The sequence below is a fragment of the Panthera leo genome, chromosome C1 (genome assembly GCF_018350215.1).
Source record: "Panthera leo isolate Ple1 chromosome C1, P.leo_Ple1_pat1.1, whole genome shotgun sequence".
NCBI lineage: Eukaryota > Metazoa > Chordata > Mammalia > Carnivora > Felidae > Panthera > Panthera leo.
This window is the reverse complement of record NC_056686.1, coordinates 78,410,592-78,433,252: the sequence shown is the minus strand read 5'-3', so window position 1 is coordinate 78,433,252 and position 22,661 is coordinate 78,410,592. Positions and strand designations below refer to the sequence as shown.

General features: G+C 40.6%; 1 protein-coding gene across 3 annotated transcripts in view; it reads left to right on the top strand.

Annotated features, from left to right (window-relative positions):
- Window positions 1-2,221: 2,221 nt before the first annotated feature.
- The window catches only part of DIPK1A (divergent protein kinase domain 1A), a 106,797-nt gene continuing 86,357 nt past the window's right edge, over window positions 2,222-22,661 (top strand). Inside the window, exon 1 of one of the 3 annotated variants that reach the window (XM_042952850.1) lies at window positions 2,222-2,338. In XM_042952850.1, coding sequence (XP_042808784.1) covers window positions 2,285-2,338 — 54 coding nt within the window. In that variant the 5' untranslated portion in view covers window positions 2,222-2,284. Of the gene's footprint in view, window positions 2,339-14,971; window positions 15,056-22,661 lie in introns of those variants that run through there. The other 2 variants (XM_042952851.1, XM_042952852.1) reach the window with 2 other exon arrangements.

The window sequence follows — 22,661 nt, the reverse complement described above, 5'->3', positions numbered from 1 at the left end:
ACCCTACATTAATTTTTCTTCTTCCAGATCTTTTCCAGGTAATTCTCATCAAATTCTCATCAAAAATAGGTATTTCTCCCAATATTTTGGTCCATCTGTTTTTGACTCCACTTCCACCACCAGTTACTGTCCATTTTTGGGCTCCTCTTTGCAAAGGAACTTCTCAAAAGAATTGTATTAGGCATCTCTAATTCCTCTCTTCCCATTTTTTCTTCAACCCACAGAGATCAAATTTCCCCCCACTGCTCCATTGAGCAATAGCCTCTATGGTACTAAATCCAAAGGTTAGTTCTCAGTCCTTACTTATAAGCATTCATTCCTGCTTGATACACTATCTTCACTGATTTCCAGTCACCTCCCTCTGGGTTCTCCTCTTTCACTGGCTGCTCCTTCTGTCTCCTTTGCCAGCTTTATCCTTGGTTCTCTCCTACTTACACTCACTCTCTTGGTGACCTTGTCCAGTCTCATGGTTATAAATATCACCTAAATGTTGGTATCTCTCACTTGAGCCACTATCTTTAACCCCAGACTCACATATACAACTGCCTACTCAAGACTTCACTTGGATTTCTAAAAGACCTCAAATGTCACGTGTCCAGAATTGAATGCATGATCCTTCTCCTCAAACCTACACTACCTGTAGTTCTCATCTCCACTGTTTTCTTTTTTCATATCCCCATCAGCTTTATTACCCTGTTTGATTTTACTTATTTCATTTATTATTTATTGCCTGTTATCCCTACCCTGAAAGTGTAATATCCACAAGGGTTGGGATTTTTGTGTTTTATTCAGGTTTATAACCCAATAGAATAATGTCTGGGTACTTAATATTTATTGGATGAATGAATTAATTACACCCGGAGCATCCATTCTTAGCTAACTCAGAAATTACTGTTTTCTTAACCCAAACTGAAAATCCATGAAAAATGGGTTTATCTGCCAGCAAGAACTTCCTACCCTAGTTTAAAACCCGTGTCTGTACGTGCATTGGGGGAGGGGCAGGCACGAAGGTTTTTGTTTTGTTTCGTTTTGTTTTGTTTTGTTTTCCAGAAATGCAGAGCTCCAGAACAAGGTTTAGGTAAAAACCACAGTAAAGATTTGGTTCTGGAGAAAACACTTGGCAGAGCAACAGGCCAGAATGAGTTGTACCTAAACTTTGTAGGCATCACGTGAAAAGGTGGTATGTGGGGTAAAAAGAAGCAAAAACCCATCTTCCTTCATTACAAGTCTCTTGGATCAACAGCTGTTCTCCCACTAGGGTGGTTCTTTTTTCCCTTATTTGGACTTCACTTTCAAAAGAAAGACACCACACCCTCCGTTATGTAGCCTTCACTGAGTAGCTCTGCCACGTCCCAGGTCTCCTATCTTCAGGACTGCATTTAATTCAGTAATACTTTTCTTTACTTTCTTTTGAGTCAGGGTTCCTGGGTGGGGCCAGGAAAACTCTTTATATGTTTGAAAACAATACGAACTTTTAAAAAGTCAGACTTTTAAAAAGGTAATAAAAAAAAAAAAAGTTTAAGGCCGTTAAGAGGCGAAATGGCTTGGGGGGGGGGGGGAGGCGCACACTCAGTTGAGTGGAAAGGAGCCCCGTCCGCTTTCGCTCCGCCACCAGCGCAGAACCCAGTCCTCGGGGGCTTCGCCGGTAGGCCTTACCCACTGCGGCGGATGCCCCCTGCCCCGGCCGCACCGGACACCGCGCGCGAGGGAGAACGAGCCCGTCCCCACGGAAGGAACCCCAAGCTTCCCTTAAATTTCCATGCAGCCCGCCCAGACACTTCCCGACTGAAGGAGCACTATCCATAGCGGGCGTTAGTCCTGCCAGGAGGGGTGGCTGGGTGGCGGGAGGCGCGGAGAGCGCAGCGTTGCGAGTCGGGAGCCGGCTGCCCCTGGCCGGGCCCGCCCCTCCCCGCGTGGAGTGTGCGACACCCGGGCTTCCGCGGCGCCCTCTGCCTCCTCCGCACGCCTCCCCTTTAAGCGCGAGGCGCAGTTGGATTTATGTCGGCCGAGGCGAGGCGCGACTCCCCTTTATGGCGGAGTCGGCGGCAGCGGCTCTGACAACCGCGGCGGCGGGGCGAGTAGAGCAGGAGGCAGAGCCTCGGACTGCCGGCCGCTGTCTCCGCAGAGGGGCTGGGGGGGAGTCCGGCCCTCGCCGCCGCGGGGGCGGAGGAGTGGGCGGGCCCGGGCGGGCTGGGGGCGGGGAGGCCGGGGAAGGCGGGGAGCCCGGTCGCCTGCGCTCGGGTCCGCCTCTGACTGCGGCGCGGCGGGGCGATGTGTGATTACCATGGCGAGGAGTCTCTGTCCGGGGGCCTGGCTAAGGAAACCCTATTACCTCCAGGTAGGCCGGCGGCGAGCCCTCCGGGCGCCCTCCCTCGCCGCGCGGGATTCGCCCGCCTCCCTCCTCCCTCACTGGGTCGGCGCCCGCCCGAAACCCGCTGCCCCCTGCCGTCCGGCACCTGGCGGCGCGCCCTCCCCGGCCGCCCGGGCGCCGCAGCCTCCACGGCGGCGCTGCCCGCGCCCCCCACAGCTGCCCCGGCGCCTCTCGCGCCCTGGCCGCCGGGCTCCGGGGCCCAGGTCGCCCCGCCCGGGCTCGCCCTGGTGCCCCTCGCATTCTGAGAGCCCTGAGACGTGACCCGGGTGCGACCCTACGCCCCTAGCAGTTGAGGCTCGGCAGCCTGGACTCGGGACGTGCCGCCGGCTTCTCCCTGGTCCGGTGCTCTCCTCCTCCTCCCCTGTGGGCCCCGCACGTCGGCTTTTCAAGACTCTGTGTCTTCGGTCTGTGGTGGGAAAGGTGGTGTGTCATTCCACCATATTTTAGGAAATTATGGCAATTTGTCACATCACTGTTTCTCCAAATCCCCGAGAAGCGACGTGTGCCTTGTGCTGAGCCCCTTGGTTCGGTCTTTCCATCTCACCCGTAATTTAAATGGGAGGTAGGGCTCAGAAGCCCAAATGAGGGGCGGGTGGGTGTTTGCTTTCTAAAAGGAAAGGGGACAGTGTCTGGTGCCGATCTCAAATACCCCAGCAATGCAAACGTAATTCTCAGTCATGTCATGTGTACTGTTCGCGTGTTAATCTTTCATGATTTCCCGTTCCACCCTCTGTGCCGCTGCCAGTCTGTGTCTTCGAACCCTACTACTGCCTTCATGTACAGTTGGTCGCCAGGGGGACCTAGTAGACATCGTGAGTAGCTGAGCGCAAATCTATCACCCCAGTGGAAAAACAACTACAAATCAATGCCTCGCGTGGGTCAGCAGCGTTGTCTGCATTCAGAGGACAGTATTCCTTTTACTGCCTACATTAAAAGGCTTAAGGTATCGAAAAATTATTCGGGGACGGGAATTCATGCTCAGCTGGCGCTTTTACAAATTATTTTAAAAGTTGAGAAGAAACCATTGGGGCAAGTAAATCTTTCATTCTTGTCTGGAAATTGCACATGTAAATCGTTACCTTGCAGTGAATCATGCACTGCAAATTGGAAGCATGATTTGACAACCCACTATTTGAAGGGTGTAGGAGTAAAACTAAATGTCCTGGGTCCTTGTAGCGGCTCCACCAGTAGTACTTGTGCTTAAGGAACAGTAGAGCAACCCACTGTAGAATTCAACCTAGGCCAGATACCTCTTTGTAACCCTTTATATGAACAATAGAATACCTTTCCAGACTCTCTCCCCAAAATAAGTTTATTGCGATATTTAAAATGTTTTTCACTAAAACTAACTAGCTATTTATTTTTAATTTTTGAGATTTTGTGGTAAACTTTATTTTAGACTTCGATTAGTTTGTCTCTAAACGTTCTCCATAAATGGGCTGTGACATTTTTTTGGCACCATACCTCAAGAGCTTTCAGATTGGCCGAATTAAGATAAGTTTTGCAAATAGTTGTGGTTCCATTAATGGCAAACATTTGGTATTTCTGCCTTTCGAATGTGCACATCATTATATATTACTAAAATAAGGTAAACTTGGATTTTAAGCATTTCAAAAGGATTTGGGGGATATAGTGATATTTTAGTAGACTACTTCTTTTTTTTTTTTTAATTTTTTAAAATGTTTATTTATTCTTGGGAGAGAGGGAGAGACAGAGTGTGAGCAGGAGAGAGGGAGACACAGTACCCCAAAGCAGGCTCCAGACTCTGAGTGGTCAGCACAGAGCGGGATGCGGGACTCGAACTCACAAACTGAGATCATAACCTGAGCTGAAGTCGCATGCTTAACTGACAGCCACCGAAGTGCCCCAGTAGGCTACTTCTATATAAAGAATGATTAAATAGGAAATTATTGATTCTAGTATTATATTTTAGATAAATAAGTTTTAAACTTGGGAACCCAGGGGCCTGGTGTTTTAAACAATGTCTTGGTATTAGTATTTATTGTTTTTATGAATTTTCTTGTTAGTTGTGCCTCACTATACTCTTTTAGTTTAACCAGTTAAAAAAAAAGGCCTTCACATTACTCAAGTGTCATACTTTTTTTCTGTTCCCTATTGTCTAAATGCCTCATCTTCTGCTTTTTAGAATTCCTTTACCACTAGGTGCTTCAGCCTTGAAATTGTTTTGGGCAAAGTCAGAATATCTCCAACTGAGACCATTAGACAGTACTCAGTTTCTCAGCCACTGAAGATTGAATTAATATATACAGTACTCCTTTTCCTCTTTTCTTGTTATATTTTTCCTGAGAATAAAATCATGTTCGTTTAAGAACAGCATGAGGCATGAGAACAGAGCTGAGCTTTGTTCATTTGTGCTTCTGGTTCATCATGACCTTGAAAAAACTTCCTAACTTTTTAGTTCCATAGTTTCCGTATCATAAAGTGGAGATTGTGGTTCTTAACTGAGTACATCACATAAATATAGTGAGGATGAGCTATATGAAGTTAAGTATTTTTTGTGACATTTTTGCTACATTTTAAATAGAAAAGCATGTGAATTTAAGTAGTAAATACATACAGGTAAATATGTTGAATTCCTTCACCCAAAGATTCCTGGCTATCTACATCACCACCCCCACTTTTATTTATTGAGCATTTATTGGTAATTGATCTAGGTGTATATATAATATGACTTATCATATTGATTTAGTCATTTACTTAATATTTGTTGGAGGCCTGTCACATCCCAGAAACTTTGTGAGATGGAAGCAATTCTACTGGAGCTAAGCAAATGTCTTTGTGGTCCTTATGGAACTTAAAGTCTAGTTAGGGAGACAAACATTAATTAAATAATCCAGAAATACATAATGACAACAGTAAGTGCAATGAAGGAAAAGGGAAGATGCAGAAGACAACTTGAGAGGAAGAGAACAGTTTCTTTCTCTTTAAAAAAAAAATTTTTTTTTTTTAATGTTTATTTATTTTTGAGAGTGAGTGAGAGAGACAGAGCACGACTTGGGGAGGGCCAGAGGGAGAAGGAGACACAGAATCTGAAGCAAGCAAGCTCCCAGCTCTGAGCTGTCAGCACAGAGCCCCATGTGGGGCTGGAACCCACGAACCATGAGATTATGACCTCAACCGAAGTTGGACGCTTAACTGACGGAGCCACCCAGGCGCCCCTAGTTTCTTTCTCTTTTAAAACTATTTTATTATGGAAATTTTTATACACACATAAAGCAGAAAAGAATAATGAACTCTCACCTACCTATCACCTGCCCTCAACAATGATCAGTATTTTGTTTCATTTCTCCTGCCAATATCCTCTTTCCAACTAGAGTGGTTTTTCAAAATTATTATTTAAAAATTTTTAATTCTAGTATAGTTAACATACAGTATTATATTAGTTTCAGATGTACAACATAGTGATTCAATAATTCCATATATTACTCTGTGTTCATCATGATAAGTGTACTCTTAATCCCCTTCACTGATTTTACCCATTCCTCCCACCCTCCTTCCTCTCTGGTAGCCATCAGTTTATTCTCTGTAGTTAGGAGTCTGGTTTTGGGATGGGTTCTTTTTCCCTTTGTTCATGTATTTTGTTTCTTAAATTCCACATATGGGTCAAATCATATGGTATTTGTTTTCTCTGACCCACCTCTTTCACTTAGCATTACACTCTTTAGCCCCATCCATGTTGTTGCAAATGGCAAAGTGTCATTCTTTTTCATGGCTGAGTAATATTCTATTACATATATGCAATATAAATATATGTATGTATATCAACTCTGTATAATCGTGGGTTTATTTCTGAGCTCTCTGTTTCATTGATCTATGTGTCTGTTTTTGTGCCAGTACCATACTGTTTTGATTATTGCAGCTTCATATTAGATCTTCAAGTCTGGGATTATGGATACCTACAGTTTTGTTCTTCTTTTTCAAGATTGCTTTGGCTATTCAGGGTTTTTCATGGCTCTGTACAAATTTTAAGATTATTTGTTCTAACTTTGTGAAAAATGCTGTTGGTATTTTGTTAGGGCTTGTATTAAATCTATAGATTGCTTTGGGTAATATGGGCATTTTAATAATATTTGTCCTTCCAACCAGCTAAAGTATTTTTTAATGTTTATTTATTTACTTTGAGAGAGAGAGAGAGAGGGAGAGGAAGAGGAGGAGGAGGAGGAGGAGGAGGAGAGGCAAAAAGAAAGGGAGAGAGAATCCCAAACAGGCTCTGCACTGCCAATGTGGAGTCAACTCGGGGCTCAAACCCTCTAACCGTGGGATTATGACCCAAGCCCAAATCAAGAGTTGGATGCCTACCTGAATGAGCCACCCAGGTGCCCCCATCAATGCCAACTTTTTGATGCAGGGAGTACTTCTTCCAGAGAAGTGGTGAAGGCACACTTTGTCTGTGGGGCCTCTGTCAGTCAGGAGGGCTCATGACCTGCCTGAAATAGATAGCCAACAAACATTTACCTGAGCAACATGGCAAGGCATTATTCTCAGAGCATACTAATTTATAGGTCCATCCTTTCCAGCTATTTTGTTGAAAACTTACCTGAGAAATAGTACTTCCTGGACTGGCTAAATGTTGCGGCACATTGAACAGAGTAGAGGCCTGCATCCGAGATCGGAAACTGTGGGTGTATTAACATGTTTAGACCATTTTTAGGCAGTGTTTTTCTTCCACACATCATTACAATGATACTACTTTTGGCCCACTGGATGTGGTGACCCAGCATGACACCTGCATTTATCTGTTTTTAGCAGTGTGTTTCCTACAAATTAGGATCTACTTTGTTTAGGGTTTACTCAGGTCTGAGTGGGACTGATAACACAGCCTATAATTCCTTAGTTTTAGTTTAGAATACCTTCTTCCTTCTCACTATCATTAAGTCTTGGAAGAATGAAAGTTAAGACAATTTAGAACAATTTTCTGTATTTAGATTATACACATTTTTCCACTCTACTCATTCTGTCTGCATGCCCTGTTGCATTTAAAAAGCTGCTGCAACTCTAACGGAATTTGAAGTTTGAGATATGCAGGTACTTCTAAAGGTTTTCAAGCCGTTTAGATTGCAAAACTTTTAAATTTCTTAACAATGACTAACAGTTCCAATATGTGTTCTGTAGGGCTGTCATGAAAAAAGGATAAATAGCATGTTCTAATTAGGGTGTGGGCACTTGTTTAACATTTCTGATACCAGGCTCTTTGGTTTATATTAGTACTGTCTTTCAAAAATGACTGCTGTTGGGGTGCCTGGGTGGCTTAGTTGGTTGAGTGTCCAACTTCAGCTTAGGTCATGATCTCATGGTTCATGAGTTCAAACCCCACACTGAGCACACTACTGTCAGTGCAGAGCCTGCTTTAGATTCTCTGTCTCCCTCTCTCTCAGCCCCTCCCCCCACTCACGCTCTCTTAAGAATAAAAATAAACATTAAAAAAATGACTGCTGTAGATGGTTTGGTTCTTTGTAACTTAGTGTGGCTGTTTTATGGGATTTAGTGCGAGATGGGGTTACTGACTAGGTTAACTGGTACTAAGTGATGATGTTATCAAGTATGGTACTTAGGGTAAAATGGCTTCTTGCCCATTTTCAGCCTCCAGGATTATTTTAAATCTAAGGATAATTAGAGCAGGTGGTGGTTCCCTATTCCCCAAAGACTATAGGTGGTGTGGTTCTCATCAAGTTTGTTAGACCTGCTGTTCAAAGCTAAATTTTTGCCTTTGCCTGAAATGAAATCCCTAAAACTCTGATTAGCTTCCTGAGACTGGTGAGTATATTGAGAGTGTATGCATCCCATAATGTCTTAAATTCAAACATAAAATTATAATGCAAACATTTGATATTATCATTAGTTGCTTTTCTACCCCTGTTAGAAACTCAAAGAAATGATGAATTCTCAGGCATATTGCATCCTCACCATACTTTCAGGCTGTAGCGTATAGTAATAGTGTTTGTTTCTTCATTGTCATCTTCCCAGTGCCCCTCCATTTTCATTTTGATCAATTATAAAGTTGTTTTACATTGTCTATAGTTTTTCCTTCCTTCCTTCTTTCTTTTCCTTCCTTCCTTCCTCCCCTCCTCCCTCCCTCCCTCCCTCCTACAGTTAGGTACATTTTAATGCTTTCATTTCTTAAAGTTGCTTCTAAAAACAATGCTATACCATTCCGTTAAATATCATCTTTTATATCATTTGGTTGAAAAGCTAAATGTCTCACATTCTTAACATATTTCTAGACATTCAAATATTTTTGACTAATTTTCCCTTAAAAATCTTAATCTACAAAGTATATGAATTTAGAAAAACTATGATATTGTCAAGTGAACATATTTGAAGAAAAAAACCCAAAATATTAGTGGATCAATTTTTCTTTAGAAATAAATAGTTCTTTTTTTTTAAAGAGTTTTTTTTTTTTTTTACATTTTTAAAAGTGTTTATTTATTTTTGAGAGAGAGAGAGAGAGAGAGCAGGGGAAGGGCAGAGACAGAGGGAGACATAGAATCCGAAGCAAGCTCCAGGCTCCGAGCTGTCAGCACAGAGCCTGGCATGGGGCTCAAACCCATGAACTGCAAGATCCTGACCTGAACTGAAGTTGGACGCTCAACTGACTGAACCATCGAGGTGTGCCAGAAATAAGTAGTTCTTTTTGTGGTTGGGTGAGTTGACTGGGTATTTAATGAAATAATTTTTTTAGATGTTATCATGGTGTTGTGGTTATTTTTCTTTTGTTTTCTATTGTGGCCGCAAACACATAATATGAAATTCACCATCTTATCATTTTTTTTATGTTTATTTATTTTGAAAGAGAGAGAGCGAGAGAATGAGGGAGGGGCAGAGAGAGAGGGAGAGAGAGAGAGAGAGAGAGAGAGAGAGAACCCCAAGCAGGCTCTGCACTGTCAGCACTGAGCCCAGTGTGAGGCATAATCTCATGAGTGGTGAGATCATGGCCTGAGCTGAAAATCAAGAGTCAGACGCTTAACCAACTGAGCCACCTGGGCACCCCACTATCTTACCACTTTTATGTGTATGGTACAATAATGTTAATATATGCACAATGTTGGAAACAGCTCTCTGGAACTTTTTATCTTGCAAAACTGAAACTCTGTAATTAAACATCTCCCCATTTCCCCCTCCCTACCAGCTTGGTAACCACATTCTGCTTTTGTTTCTGTGAGTTTGACTTCTTTAGATACCCCATGTAAGTAGAATCATGCAGTCCGTGTTTTATGACTGGCTTATTTCACTTAGCATAATGTTCTCAAGATTGATCCATCTTGTAGTTTATGACAAGATTTCCTTCTTTTTAAAGGCTGAATAATTTTCTACCATATGTGCATACCACACTTTCTTTATCCATTCATTAGTCACTGGACATTTAGGTTGCTCCCACATCTTGGCTATTGTGATTAATGCTGCAGTGAACATGGAAATTATAATAATTCTTTGCGATCCTGCTTGCAATTATGTATACCCAGAAGCGAGATTGCTAAATCATAGGGTAATTCTATTTTTAATTTTTTAAGGAAACTCCATACTGGTTTTTATTGTGGCTATACCATTTAAATTCCCACCAACAATGCACAGGTTTTCCACATCCTTGTCAGCACTTGTTATTTTCTGTTTTTGTTTTTGTTTTGTTTTTTTGATAGTGGCCATTCTAACGGATGTGAGGTGATATCTCATTGTGGTTTTGATTTGCAATTCCCTGATGATAAGTTATGTTGAGTATCTTTTCATGTGCTTTTTGGCCATTTTTATATCTTGTTTGGAAAAAGTTCCTTTTCGATTTATTGTTTCAGATTGATGTTTTTTTCAACAGGGTTATGGATTATTATAAATAGAGTTTCCTTTCTGTCCTAAGAACTGAGTAATCATGTCCGAGGATATTCTTGCAAGAGAGATTTATAACATGCTAACAACCTTCTGAATTAATTACTACATCCATTTCAGACATACATGGTATCAGAATCACAGACTGATAGATCCTAGAGCTGGGACCATACGTTTTACTGCCTGCCCCCAGTTGCTTGAAATTAGAGCTTCTTATTTATTTTAAATTTGAAATATTGACCAATATGCCAACCTCTGTACCATTGATTGGATCTAGGATTTTGGTGTTTTTTTTTTTTTTTAATGTTTATTTATTTTTTGAGAGAGAGAGAGAGAGAGACAGAGTGTGAGCAGGGGAGGGGTAGAGGGAGGGAGACACAGAATCTGAAGCAGGCTCTAGGCTCTGAGCTGTCAGCACAGAGCCTGATGTGGGACTTGAGCTCACGGACTCTGAGATTATGACCTGAGCTGAAGTTGGATGCTTAACTGACTGAGCCACCCAGGCACCCTGGGTCTAGGATTTTGAATAAAATGTGCTAAAGGATTTTTTTGAGATAATGGGGAAATTGAAAATGAACTATACATTGGATGGTATTATTGTATCATTGTTATCATTGTTAAATTGTATTATATAAGAGAGTGTCTTTATTTTTAGAAGGTGTAAACTGAAGTATTTAGCATAAAAAATGTCATAATGCCTATAATTTACTTTCAAATAGTTCAGGAAAATACATTTGTATATACATATATAAAGAGCAGTGTTTCTTAACCTTGGCACTATTGACATTTAGGGCTGGATAATTCCTTGTGGTGTGGGGCTTTGTTTTGTAGGATATTTAGCAGCATCCCTGGCCTCTACCCTTTAGATACCAGTAGCATCCTCCCCCCCACCCCCCAGTAATGACAGTCAAAATGTCTCCAAACATTGCTAGATGTCCTCTGAGAGGCAAAATTGTTCCTAGTTGAGGACCACTGATACAGAGAAAAAGAAAGCAGGAGAGGTAGAGATATTTATGTATGTTTAGAGAGAATGACAAAGAAAGCAAATGTAGGACAATGTTCGCGATTGATGAATATAGGTATAAGGGTATTTTTTGCACTATTCTTTTAAAGTTTCTGTAGATTTAAGGATTTTCAAAATAAAAGGTTGGGGGAAAATTAATTAAACTGGATTTCATAATAACTGAGTATTATTGGAAATGTGTGAACTCTGTCCAAAGTTACATGAAAGGTCAGGAAAATGAGATTTGATAGAGCACATTTGAAGTCAGCAATTAAAGAAAGTGTGTTAGTCTTCCAGTGTTCCTGGAATAAATTACCACAAATTGAGCAGCTTAATACAACACCCATTTGTTTGTACCCTTATGTCACAGTTCTGTAGGTTAGAAGTTTGAGTACAGTTTGGCCTGCTCATTCACTGCTCCAGGTTTCAAAGGTTGAAATCAAGGTGTCATTAGGGTTGACTTTCTTTCTGGAGTACTGGACTCTTTTAGGTTGTTGTTAGAATTCAGTTTCATACTTGGGCTGAGGTGTCCATTTCCTTTCTGGCTGTTGGCTGGGGTTGTTCTCAACTTCTAGAGGCCACCTACACTCTTTGGTTCATGGCTTCCTTTCTCCATATAGAAAGCCCATGAGAGTGGTAGAGCCTTTGCATGCTTCATATCTCTCTGATTTCCTCTCTGCCTCATTGCTCTGGCTCTTCTGCCTTTCTCTTCTGCTGTTAAGGGGTCACATTGGGTACACCCAGTTAACCGAGGATATCTCTGCTTTAAAGTCAGCTGATTAGTAACCTTAATTCCAACTGCCAAGTCTCTTCATACATAGATTAGTGTTTGATTCAATAACCAAGGGGGTGGGAATCTTGGGAGACATCTTTAGAATTCTGCCTACCACAAAAAGAATACAACTGAATTCTGACAATTAAAAAAATCAGTCATTTCCTACAATATTTTATTCATGTCTTTCCCATTGCTATTAGGTTTGAAGATGTTGTCATAGAATAGATTTTATAAGAGTTGTATTGTTTTAAGTTTATTTTTTTTTAGTAATCTCTACACCCAACATGGAACTTGAACTCATGACCCTGAGATCAAGAGTTGTGCACATGCTCTTCTGACTGAGTCAGCACACACCCCAAGAGAATTGTATTTATTGTTCCAACAACTACTATGGGAAGAATCATGGATGTTTATTAAAGGAAGGAAGACACAAATAGCTGCTGTGTGAAAATATTTGTTTTTACAGTAGATACTATTCTTAAATCTTTTGTACTATTATACAAACTAAAGTAAGAGTACAAAATTTCACTTTATGAACCCTAGGAAAACATTCTTTAAAATGTAACTTATGGGTCCCTTGAGTTTGTTCCTAGAAAAAAAAATGTATCTTATGGGGTGCCTGAGTAGCTCAGTCAGTTAAGCATCAGACTCTTGCTTTTGGCTCAGGTCATGATTTCATGATCATCCAGCCCTGTGTTGTGTAGGCTCTGCACGGGGCGTGGAGCCTGCTTAACATTCTCTTTCTCCCTCTCCCCCCACCACCCTCCTCGCTTGTGCTCTCTCCCTCTCTCTCAAAAATAAAAAAGTAACTTATTTCTCTTTATTACTATAATTAAAGTTGTTCTTAAGCCCTTAAAGAAGATAACACTTGGTTTTGTTTTACTGTATCAGCTGACAACATTTTTAGTCACACCTGATCCAGTAAAACTAAATTTGTCCCCAGTGAATGCAGAGCCTATTTATTACCCTGATCTTCTCCTTTTCCCTGAGCATATACTCAGGTTGTGCAAAATGATACAATGTACATGTTTTTCCATGTGTTCAAAAATATTCTGTAACCACTCTAAGATACTGAGCTCCTGTAGCCCACACTAAGCACACACTTCTTCTTTCTTGCATTCCTATTCTTTACTTTCACCATCACCCTCGTGTTATCATCACAACTGAGGCCTTTGCACACCCATGTCTTCCAGTCCATCCACCCCGCTCTGGCTTTCCTCCTTTCCCTATTCAGTCAGGATGCCAAGATCTGTCTTTTCAGCTGCTCTTCTTGGCTCATTTACCATCTCCTTATTGCTCTGACCTTCCTTCATTCTTTGTGGATATTCCTGCCCTTTCCTTTCAGTTACTTTAGTCCTTTGCTCCCCACTTTCCCCAAGATTCCAGCCTTCTTCTACTTCTCATTTTGTACAAGCTCTGTTGGTAATTGTAGCTCTTCACGTGACTTCCACTACAACCCAAATATTAATGGGTCTCAACTCTATATCACCAGTCCAAACCTCTCCCCCAGAACTTTAGATTTGCTTATTTGATATCTACCTTTAGATGGCACTTCGTATTTAACATGTCCTAACCTAAACTCCACCCCCCTCAAAACTTGCTTCTTTCCCTTTCAGTTAGTGATACTCTCCAGTTACTAAAGAGCATTTCCCCAGCGATTAGTAACGGTAAGTACTTTTTCACGTATCTATTGGCCATCTGTCTCCTGCTGGTACCATGATTCTCTCCTTATGTGTCGTTAGGCCCACTATAATAGCCTCCAGAATGGCCTTCCGGCCTCATTTATACCCTTTTAGCTCCATCTTCCACATTGCTTCCAGAGTCATCTTCCCCCAAATGCAAATCTGATCTGGTCTCCCTCCCTTTTGATGAAATCCTTTAATGACGTTCTACTGCCTTCAGGAGACTATGCAGAGTTCTGAGCATGGCCCTCCATGTCTGGTCCCTTCCTGTCTTGCCATTTCATTCCTGCCACTACCACCTTATGCACCGTTTAAAGCTCTAGCAATCCCGAAAATCTTGCAGTTTACCAACACACCATGCTCATGTGTCAGCCTGTCTGCCCTCCCTTTTCTGCTTTGCCCTAGGATACCCTTCCCCATTTCCCTGCATTCCTGTCTACCTGGTTTATTCTTAGTTTTCTACTTGCCCTTCAGGTTTTGACTCGAAGAGGAAGTGACCTCTTAGCAATCCTTCCCTAACACCCCACACAGTATTAGTGTGCCTCTTTTGTGCTCCAGACTGTGTGTGCATGATATCCAGCACATACAATGATACTTGTCACCAGCAGTTTTTACAGCTTTCTTTGGTCCCAGGCTCGATTTCCTTGAGAGCCAAGATGTCCGTTGCCCTCCTCTATCCTCTGTGCTTAGCCAAGACTAGATGCTCAGTAAATATTTGTTGAATGAATCAGCATAAACACTAGCAGAGATAGTTTATGGGACTGATTAGATTAATTTTTTGTACAAAAGAAAACATGTATATAATAAGTAAAATAATATAGGTGAGCTTATGATGCAAATTATTGTTCTCCCCTTCTACTTCTCCTTATCCCCAGCTTTAGTCCTGAAAGGTAGCCTCTTTGAACCACTTATCTTTTTGGCTTTCCTGGTAACTATACCTCTAACTTCTAGAGCTCTGTGTTTGAAAGGAACTGTATACATCCTAGGAGGTGCTTTATTCTCATATACTTTCTTATATCTTAAAATATTTATTTTTGTCAGAATAGCTAATTATTTTCTGTTTCTGGTTTATTACTACAGTAAGCATTCCCTCCAGATAAAAAAATCTATTCAAAATTATTCTGATATACTTTTGTAAAAAAATTTTTTTTAATGTGTTATTTATTTTTAAGACAGAGCATGAGTGGGGATGGGGCAGAGAGAGAGGGAGACACAGAATCTGAAGCAGGCTCCAGGCTCTGAGCTGTCAGCACAGAGCCCGACACGGGGCTCGAACTCACGAACTGTGAGATCGTGACCTGAGCTGAAGTCGGACGTTCAACCAACTGAGCCACCCGGGCACCCCTCTGATATACTTTTAACATCTATTTTTGTGTAAGTTATAACAGGTATGTAATAGATTAATATAGTCATAAGTTTATATAGAATATTTATAAGTAAATATACAAATGTTAGAGATTTGTGCTTTGAGATATTTTCCTGAGAGTTGTACAGTCAAAAAGATTATTTCCTCCAAATAACAGAATTTTATGTTTTTTTATCAATTTCAGATAATATCTATTGACTTTCCACTTTAAAAAATGAGTGTTCAGGGGCGCCTGGGTGGCTCAGTCAGTTAAGCGTCCGACTTCGGCTCAGGTCACGATCTCGTGGTCCGTGAGTTCGAGCCCCGCATCAGGCTCTGGGCTGATGACTCAGAGCCTGGAGCCTGTTTCCGATTCTGTGTCTCCCTCTCTCTCTGCCCCTCCCCCGTTCATGCTCTGTCTCTCTCTGTCTCAAAAATAAAGAAACGTTAAAAAAAAAAAAAATTTAAAAAAAATGAGTGTTCAGCCCTCTTATACTATAGTCCTCCCATTCTCTCTTCCAGTGCTTGATACAGCAGTCGTATTATTAATTTTACTTCCTCTGCACTTAACTTAGTAACTTTAGACACTGACAGTGATTCTCATTTTGTCCACTTTTGACAATCTTTGTTGACTCCCCCATTTTCAAAAAGGGGCATTAGAACATGTGCTTCTTTTTCCATCTGTTTTTCTCACTTTCTGTCAGTGACACTTTCATATTGTCAAAGTTGATAACTTTTATATTTTGTCCTATTACCAAGGACAACCAAAGCTCCACATAAGTTGAATCTAAAAGATGAAAACTATAAATAGTATCATACTGTTATGACCTGCTAATTATTCCTATAAAGGAAAATCTCCCTTATGAACCTGAGACCCACTGACTGCAGCATGAAGTTACTTTCTCCTTGTCAGGAAGGCAGTAGGATTAACAGACAAGGACAAATCCTTCTTGTTATTAAGCAAATTACTGCAAGGATTTGCCCTTTTCCAAAAGCTAAACCATATTTCTGCCAGTGGGGAAGAGAACATGTGATGTTTGCTCATTCCCTATAAATGAAAACTTTCTTTTTGCTTAGAAATCATACTTGTTTGCTTTTTTTTTAAGTTTATTTATTTGAGAGAGAGAGAGTGAGGGAGAGAAAGAGAGAGAGCATGCAAGCAGGGGAGGGGCAGAGGGAGAGAAAGAGAGAGAATCCCAAGCAGGCTCTGTGCTGACAGACATGAACCATGAGATCATGACCTGAGCCAAATTCAAGAGTTGGATGCTTAACCGACTGAGCCAGCTAGGTGCTCCATGCTTGCTTTTTAATATTCCTATTAAAGAATAATTCAAAAGCCTATCCTTTGAGATCTGTATTAAAGTAACAGAGTTATGATTTGTGATTACTATGGGGCACAGTTTCTTCCCTGAATAGTCAATATACCTTATTTTTCTGGATGACTGTCTGCTCAGCTGTGGGGAGCAGACATTTCTTCTGACATCTGCCTGCAAATCCAAGTGAACTGAGCTAGTTCTGGAGTGCTGGACCGTTTGAGTAATGAACAACTGTCACCTTTAGGGAGAGTACCGCAAATAGGAATTGCTTATCATCTCGTGCCATGTACACAGAAAATAAGAGTGAAACACTTTTGACCAGGATTTCTTTTAGGATCCTGAAATTTGTCTTGACACCAAATGTATCAAAGTTACTTCTGGCCTAAGATGAAGAGCATCTCTATTTTTAGTATTCCGTAAAATATGATTCTATAAATATTTAGTGTAGAGCCAATTTGCGTGCTAGGATTACATTTTCTTCTCTCAAAGCCCAGAGTAATGAACTCTGGACTCTCAAGATTCTATGATCAATAACAACCAGATCCTCTTTTCTCGTACTCCGTTAATTCCTTATCAACTGGGGTAAATGTAAGCTTGCTTCATATTTGGAATGTAGCTTCTTTGTGCCTCTTTTTTTTTTTCCAGGAAGTTTCTAGTTGCCTTTCTTCTTCTATTTTTTTTTTTTTTTTTGGTATAATAATATGCCTTTGTCATAGCCTCACTTCCTATATACATTCAGTTATGTTTTCTATTCTGCGGCATCCCCCTTTGTAACCAACTGCTTTTCTAGGTTACCAGAGAGCTGTGTTACAAGGATCTCCCTCCACTCTTCTCCTGGGTTGGAATCACTTTTCTCAGGATCCTGTCTTCCACAGGATCCACTTTTACTGTCCTGATTTTGCCGTCATTTTACTGGAGTGTGTCCTGAAATAAGTTCTTTAGAAAGGATATGTGGGAAATAAACTTTCTGAGTCATGTCTAAAACTGTATATATTGTATCTTAGAACTTATTCGTAGTTGGGCTGGGTGTAGAATTCAGGGTGAAAATAATTTCCTTTAGAAAATGTGAAGATGTGGTTCCATTGTTTTCTAACATCCTCTGTTGCTGACAAGAAGCCAGTTTGTTTATCGATCCTTTCTGGGTGACCTTTGTTCCTTGTTCAGGGTCTCTTTTTTATACTTGTTTTGAAATTCCATGAGGAAATGTATAGATGTAGGTCTTTTATCAGTTAGTTGTATTGAGTACTTACTGAGCCCTTCCAGTCTTAAGACTTGGGTCTTTCTTCAGCTCTGGGGGAATTCTATTATTTGTTAAATAGTTTTCCCCTCTCTTTTTTCTGTTCCCTCTTTTTGGGGCTCTTATTAGTCAAATGTTGTACCTCTTAGATTGACTGTTTATGTCTTTTATAGTTTCTCTATTATTTCCATATTTTTATCCATATACTCTCATTCTGTGTTTCTCAATTTTGCTTTCTAGATCATCTGTTGATTTGCTTTCATTTTCTAATCACTCTTTAAATACTAAGAATTTTAGGGGTGCCTGGGTAGCTCAGTCAGTCGAGCGTCTGACTTCAGTTCAGGTTGTGAACTCGTGGTTCATGAGTTCAAACCCCACATCGGGCTTGCTGCTGTCAGCCTGTCAGGGCGGAGCCTGCTTCGGATTCTCTGTCTCCCTCTCTCTCTGCCCCTTCCTTGCTCTCTCTCTCTCTCTCAAAAATAAATAAACAGTAAAAAAATAAAAAAATTCTAAGAATTTTAAACTAAATTCAAAAGAGTTCTTCCAAGTTATTTGTTCCTTTTTTGTGGTTTCCTATTCTTTATGTGTTTTTCTCAGTTCTTTCTCATGCTGCTGGATTTCCCCATGTGCCTGGTAATCCTTGGTTGTCTATTCATATTTTAAGAAAGAAGGACTGAGGAACTGAAATGGATTTTCTGTGCCATTTTATTATTTTTTTTAATGTTTATTTTTGAGAGAGAGACAGAGACAGAGCACAAGTGGGGGAGGGGCAGAGAGCGAGATGGAGATACAGAATCTGAAGCAGGCTTCAGGCTCCAGGCTCTGAGCTGTCAGCACAGAGCCCAACTCAGGACTTGAACTCACAAACTGCAAGATCATGACCTGAACTGAAGTCAGAGGCTTAACCAACTGAGCCACCCAGGCACCCCTATTTTCTGTGCCATTTTATTTTCCATTTTTTTATTTAAAAAAATTTTTTTAACATTTATTTTTGAGAGACAGAGAGAGACAAAGCATGAGCAGAGAAGGGGCAGAGAGAGAAGGAGACACAGAATCCAAAGCAGGCTCCAGGCTCTGAGCTCCAGGCTGTCAGTACGGAGCCTGATGTGGGTCTCAAACCCACAAACTGTGAGATCATGACCTGAGCCAAAGTCGGATGCTCAACCAACTGAGCGACCCAGGCACCCCTTCTATGCCATTTTAAAAGTTGGTCTCTTTTCCCCCTAGACCTATCACCTGTGTGGATGGCTGACTGAGCCCTCAGTGTAGGGCAAGATGCCTTGACTGGCCTGCTTGCTCTAGGCCTGTGCTCAGACCCTGACCTTGTGCTGGAGGAGTGCTCTACTGTGGGCACACTCCCCCTAGATGCCTTTACTTTCCCCAGGTCATTTGTTCTTTCAATTATCTGGCTTTTCAACTGAGGATTAATGCCAGGATGCCTGTGATCTGTGTGGGGGTGGTGGAAGTAGATGCGGATGCCAACCAGCACAGTTCCAAGTACAGACCTTCAATTATTCCCACTGTCTTTAGCCCCACTTCTCCCTTCTCTCCTCCCTTGTACCTGCTGGCCTAGAGCCCAGAGCCATCAGGTGTTCCAGGGCAGATTGGCTCTCTAGATTCCTCCTAGCATTCCAACAAGCATTTTGGCTTCCAGCTCTTCTTAGGTTGCCTTGTGGGCTATGGTTTTCTCTGGCTGTCTCATGCATCAACACAATTCCATCTGCTTTTTGAATTCTAGAAATTTTGTTGTATCTTTCATCCACTGGTGAACCCCTTAACTTTTCTTTCGTTTTGTTCTCCCTTATTTGAGTGTGGTTTTGTAAGCTGTAAGTAGTAAACACACATCCTTAATCTACCATCTTGAACTGAAAATCCTGATGTGAATTTTATTTTATTTTATTTATTTTCCTTTTTTTAAATTTTCATTTATTTATTTTTTGAAATTTATTGTCAAATTGGTTTCCATACAACACCCATTGCTCATCCCAACAGGTGCCCTCCTCAATGCCCATCACACACTTTCCCCTCCCTCCCACCCCACTCCCTGATGTGAATTTTAAACTATCTGTCTTATGAATATTTACCTAACCTGTTTGTCTTAATGGCTGCAATGTCTATTTAAGCATTACATAATTTATAAATTATTTCAATAAAGACAAGAGAATTAAGGTAAATAACTTCAGAGGAATGAAGATACAATGACACAATTTTTCAGAAAATCTTATATAATATCAACAGTTTACTTTAGTAAAAAAGAGAAAAAACTACTCAAAGATTAGAGTCTTAGAATTATCATCAATTTTGTGTCTGATTTCTTTTTCTTTTTTTTAATTTTACTTTTTGTTTTTTAAATTTTACATCCCAATTAGTTAGCATATAGTGCAACAATGATTTCAGGAGTAGATTCCTTAGTGCCCCTTACCCATTTAGCTCATCCTCCCTCCCACAACCCCTCCAGTAACCCTCAGTTTGTTCTCCATATTTATGAGTCTCTCCTGTTTTGTCCCCCTGCCTGTTTTTATATTATTTTTGTTTCCCTTCCCTTAGTTCATCTGTTTTGTCTATTAAAGTCCTCATATGAGTCATATGATTTTTGTCTTTCTTTGACTGACTGATTTCACTTAGCATAATACCCTCCAATTCATCCACATAGTTGCAAATGGCAAGATTTCATTCTTTTTGATTGCTGAGTAATACTACATTGTGTGTGTATGTGTGTGTGTGTGTATATATATATATATATATATACACACACACACACCACATCTTCTTCATCCATTCATCCATCGATGGACATTTGGGCTCTTTCCATACTTTGGCTACTGTTGATATTGCTGCTGTAAACATGGGGGTGCATGTGTCCTTTCGAAACGACACACCTGTATCCCGTGGATAAATGCCTAGTAGTGCAATTGCTGGGTCGTAGGGTAGTTCTATTTTTAGTTTTTTGAGGAACCTCCATACTGTGTTCCAGAGTAGCTGCACCAGCTTGCATTCCCATTGTGCCTGATTTCTATAGGCTATCATCAGCAAGGTTATTATGTGCTCGGTACCAGGTAAGCACTGAACTTGCAGCAGTGACATGATAGATCTCTGCTCTCATAGAATTCACATGTTGCTTTTGGGAGTTTTTGGAGTTGTTTTGGCACTGATGAATAAATAATAAATGCATTTTAAAAAATAAGCAACAAAAACATTGGGCAGCTATGTGTACAATGCAATAATTGAAATAGGTTATGTGATAATGAGTATCAGGACATCTATTTGGCCAGCTGGTTGGAGAACCTTCTTGTGGAAGGGATAATAATCTGAGATCTAACTAAAGAGCAGGAGACAGGCAGGCAAAAACTGTGACCTTGGCATTACTGTCAGAGAGCATATCCTTTCCTCTTAATCAGTGTTACCTACCCTTTGGTTTTGATCGTACCTCTGTCCTGTAAAGACTTTTTTATTAATGTAATCAATTGCTTAAACATTTCATCAGCTTTTAAATAGCACTTTGGTGAAGTAAAAGACTCATGAGATAATTTATTCCCCTAGGACAGAGAAGAAGGGATAAACAAGCCTTTTTATTCTGTAATAGCAGAATGGTTTGGTAAATTTAAAGGCTTTAATTATTATGCTTTAAGCAACAACTTAATTTGCTTCAGTCTGATTCTTAGCTTTTAGGTGGGGTTCTTCCTTTGATATATCGTGTTGCTATTTTTGGTGCTTATCATTTTGCTCTTGCAGTTTTCTCTCATCAAAAATCATGTACTGCTCACTTCCATGGAGTCCCTGTGCTGGTGCTGGTACTGTGGGCTGCAGATGCACATTCACTTTTATCTTTTAAAAAACAATTTTTTTAATGTTTATTTATTTTTGAGAGAGAGACAGAGTGTGAGTGGGGGAGGAACAGAGAGAGAGGGAGACACAGAATCCGAAGCAGCCTCCAGGCTCTGAGCTGTCAGCACAAAGCCTGACGTGGGGCTCGAACTCACGGACTGCGAGATCATGACCTAAGCTGAAGTCAGCCACCCAGGAGCCCTTCACTTTTATCTTTAAATGGGATAAATCTTTAAATGGGATAGCTTTTCAAGGAGTGTGGGTCCTGGTTTAAGGGAGCCATTTGTAGGTCTTTACATTCCCCACATACTTTTCCTAACATTATTCTTCCCGAGGAATGTGCTTCTGATGGAGGTGTGGGGTCTGTTCTCCCACTTCTCTTTCACTGTTGCCCTTCTCACATGATTACAAAAGAAAGGCATATTGCTCTAGTTCATATCTCACAAAGGTCCCCGGATGTAAAAACACCAGGACACCAAAGGGCAATGGAGAATACTGGTATCTGTGCGAAGATAGTGGATGATTAAGTAACACTGTCTCAAGTAACGATGGATAATAGTTTCTTTTGCAATTCAAATAATTTCCAATTTTTTTGTTCTCACAAAACTGAGAGAGAGCCTAATTGGTTTGCTAATTAACTAATAGACTATTAAGTATATTTTTGATAGTAGGTTACTGTTATATTTTTTTTACATTGTTCAAAAAAGTTTGAAGCATTGAGAAATAATTGCTCTAACAAGACGTCCATTCTCCTCCCTCATTTATGTGAAGCAGGTTCCTCACCATTTAACATTATGAAAACTAAAGTAGGGATAGAATTGGTGCTGAGCCCTATTTTATCCTGGCAATAAAATAATAGTCACTACATGGAAACGTGAATGAATTGAAGAAGAAAAATCTCACCCATATCTCTTTTTATTTTTTATTTTATTCATTTATTTTTAAAAATTTTCTTAATGTTTATTTTTGAGAGGGAGAGAGGGAGACACAGAATCTGAAGCAGGCTCCAGGCTCCAAGCTTGACGCACAGAGCCTGACGCAGGGCTCAAACCCCGCCACAAGATCATGACCTGAGCCTAAGCCAGACGCTCAACCAACTGAGCTACCCAGGCGCCTCTTATTCATTTATTTTTTTATGAGTTCAGGATTATATATATTATGATTTCCCTTGTTATAATACATTTATGGCTTTATGGTAAAAATAACTCAGGGACATATGGAATTCAAGCTAATTTGTGTAACTGCCACAAGAAAAAAAGCATTAAATGCAT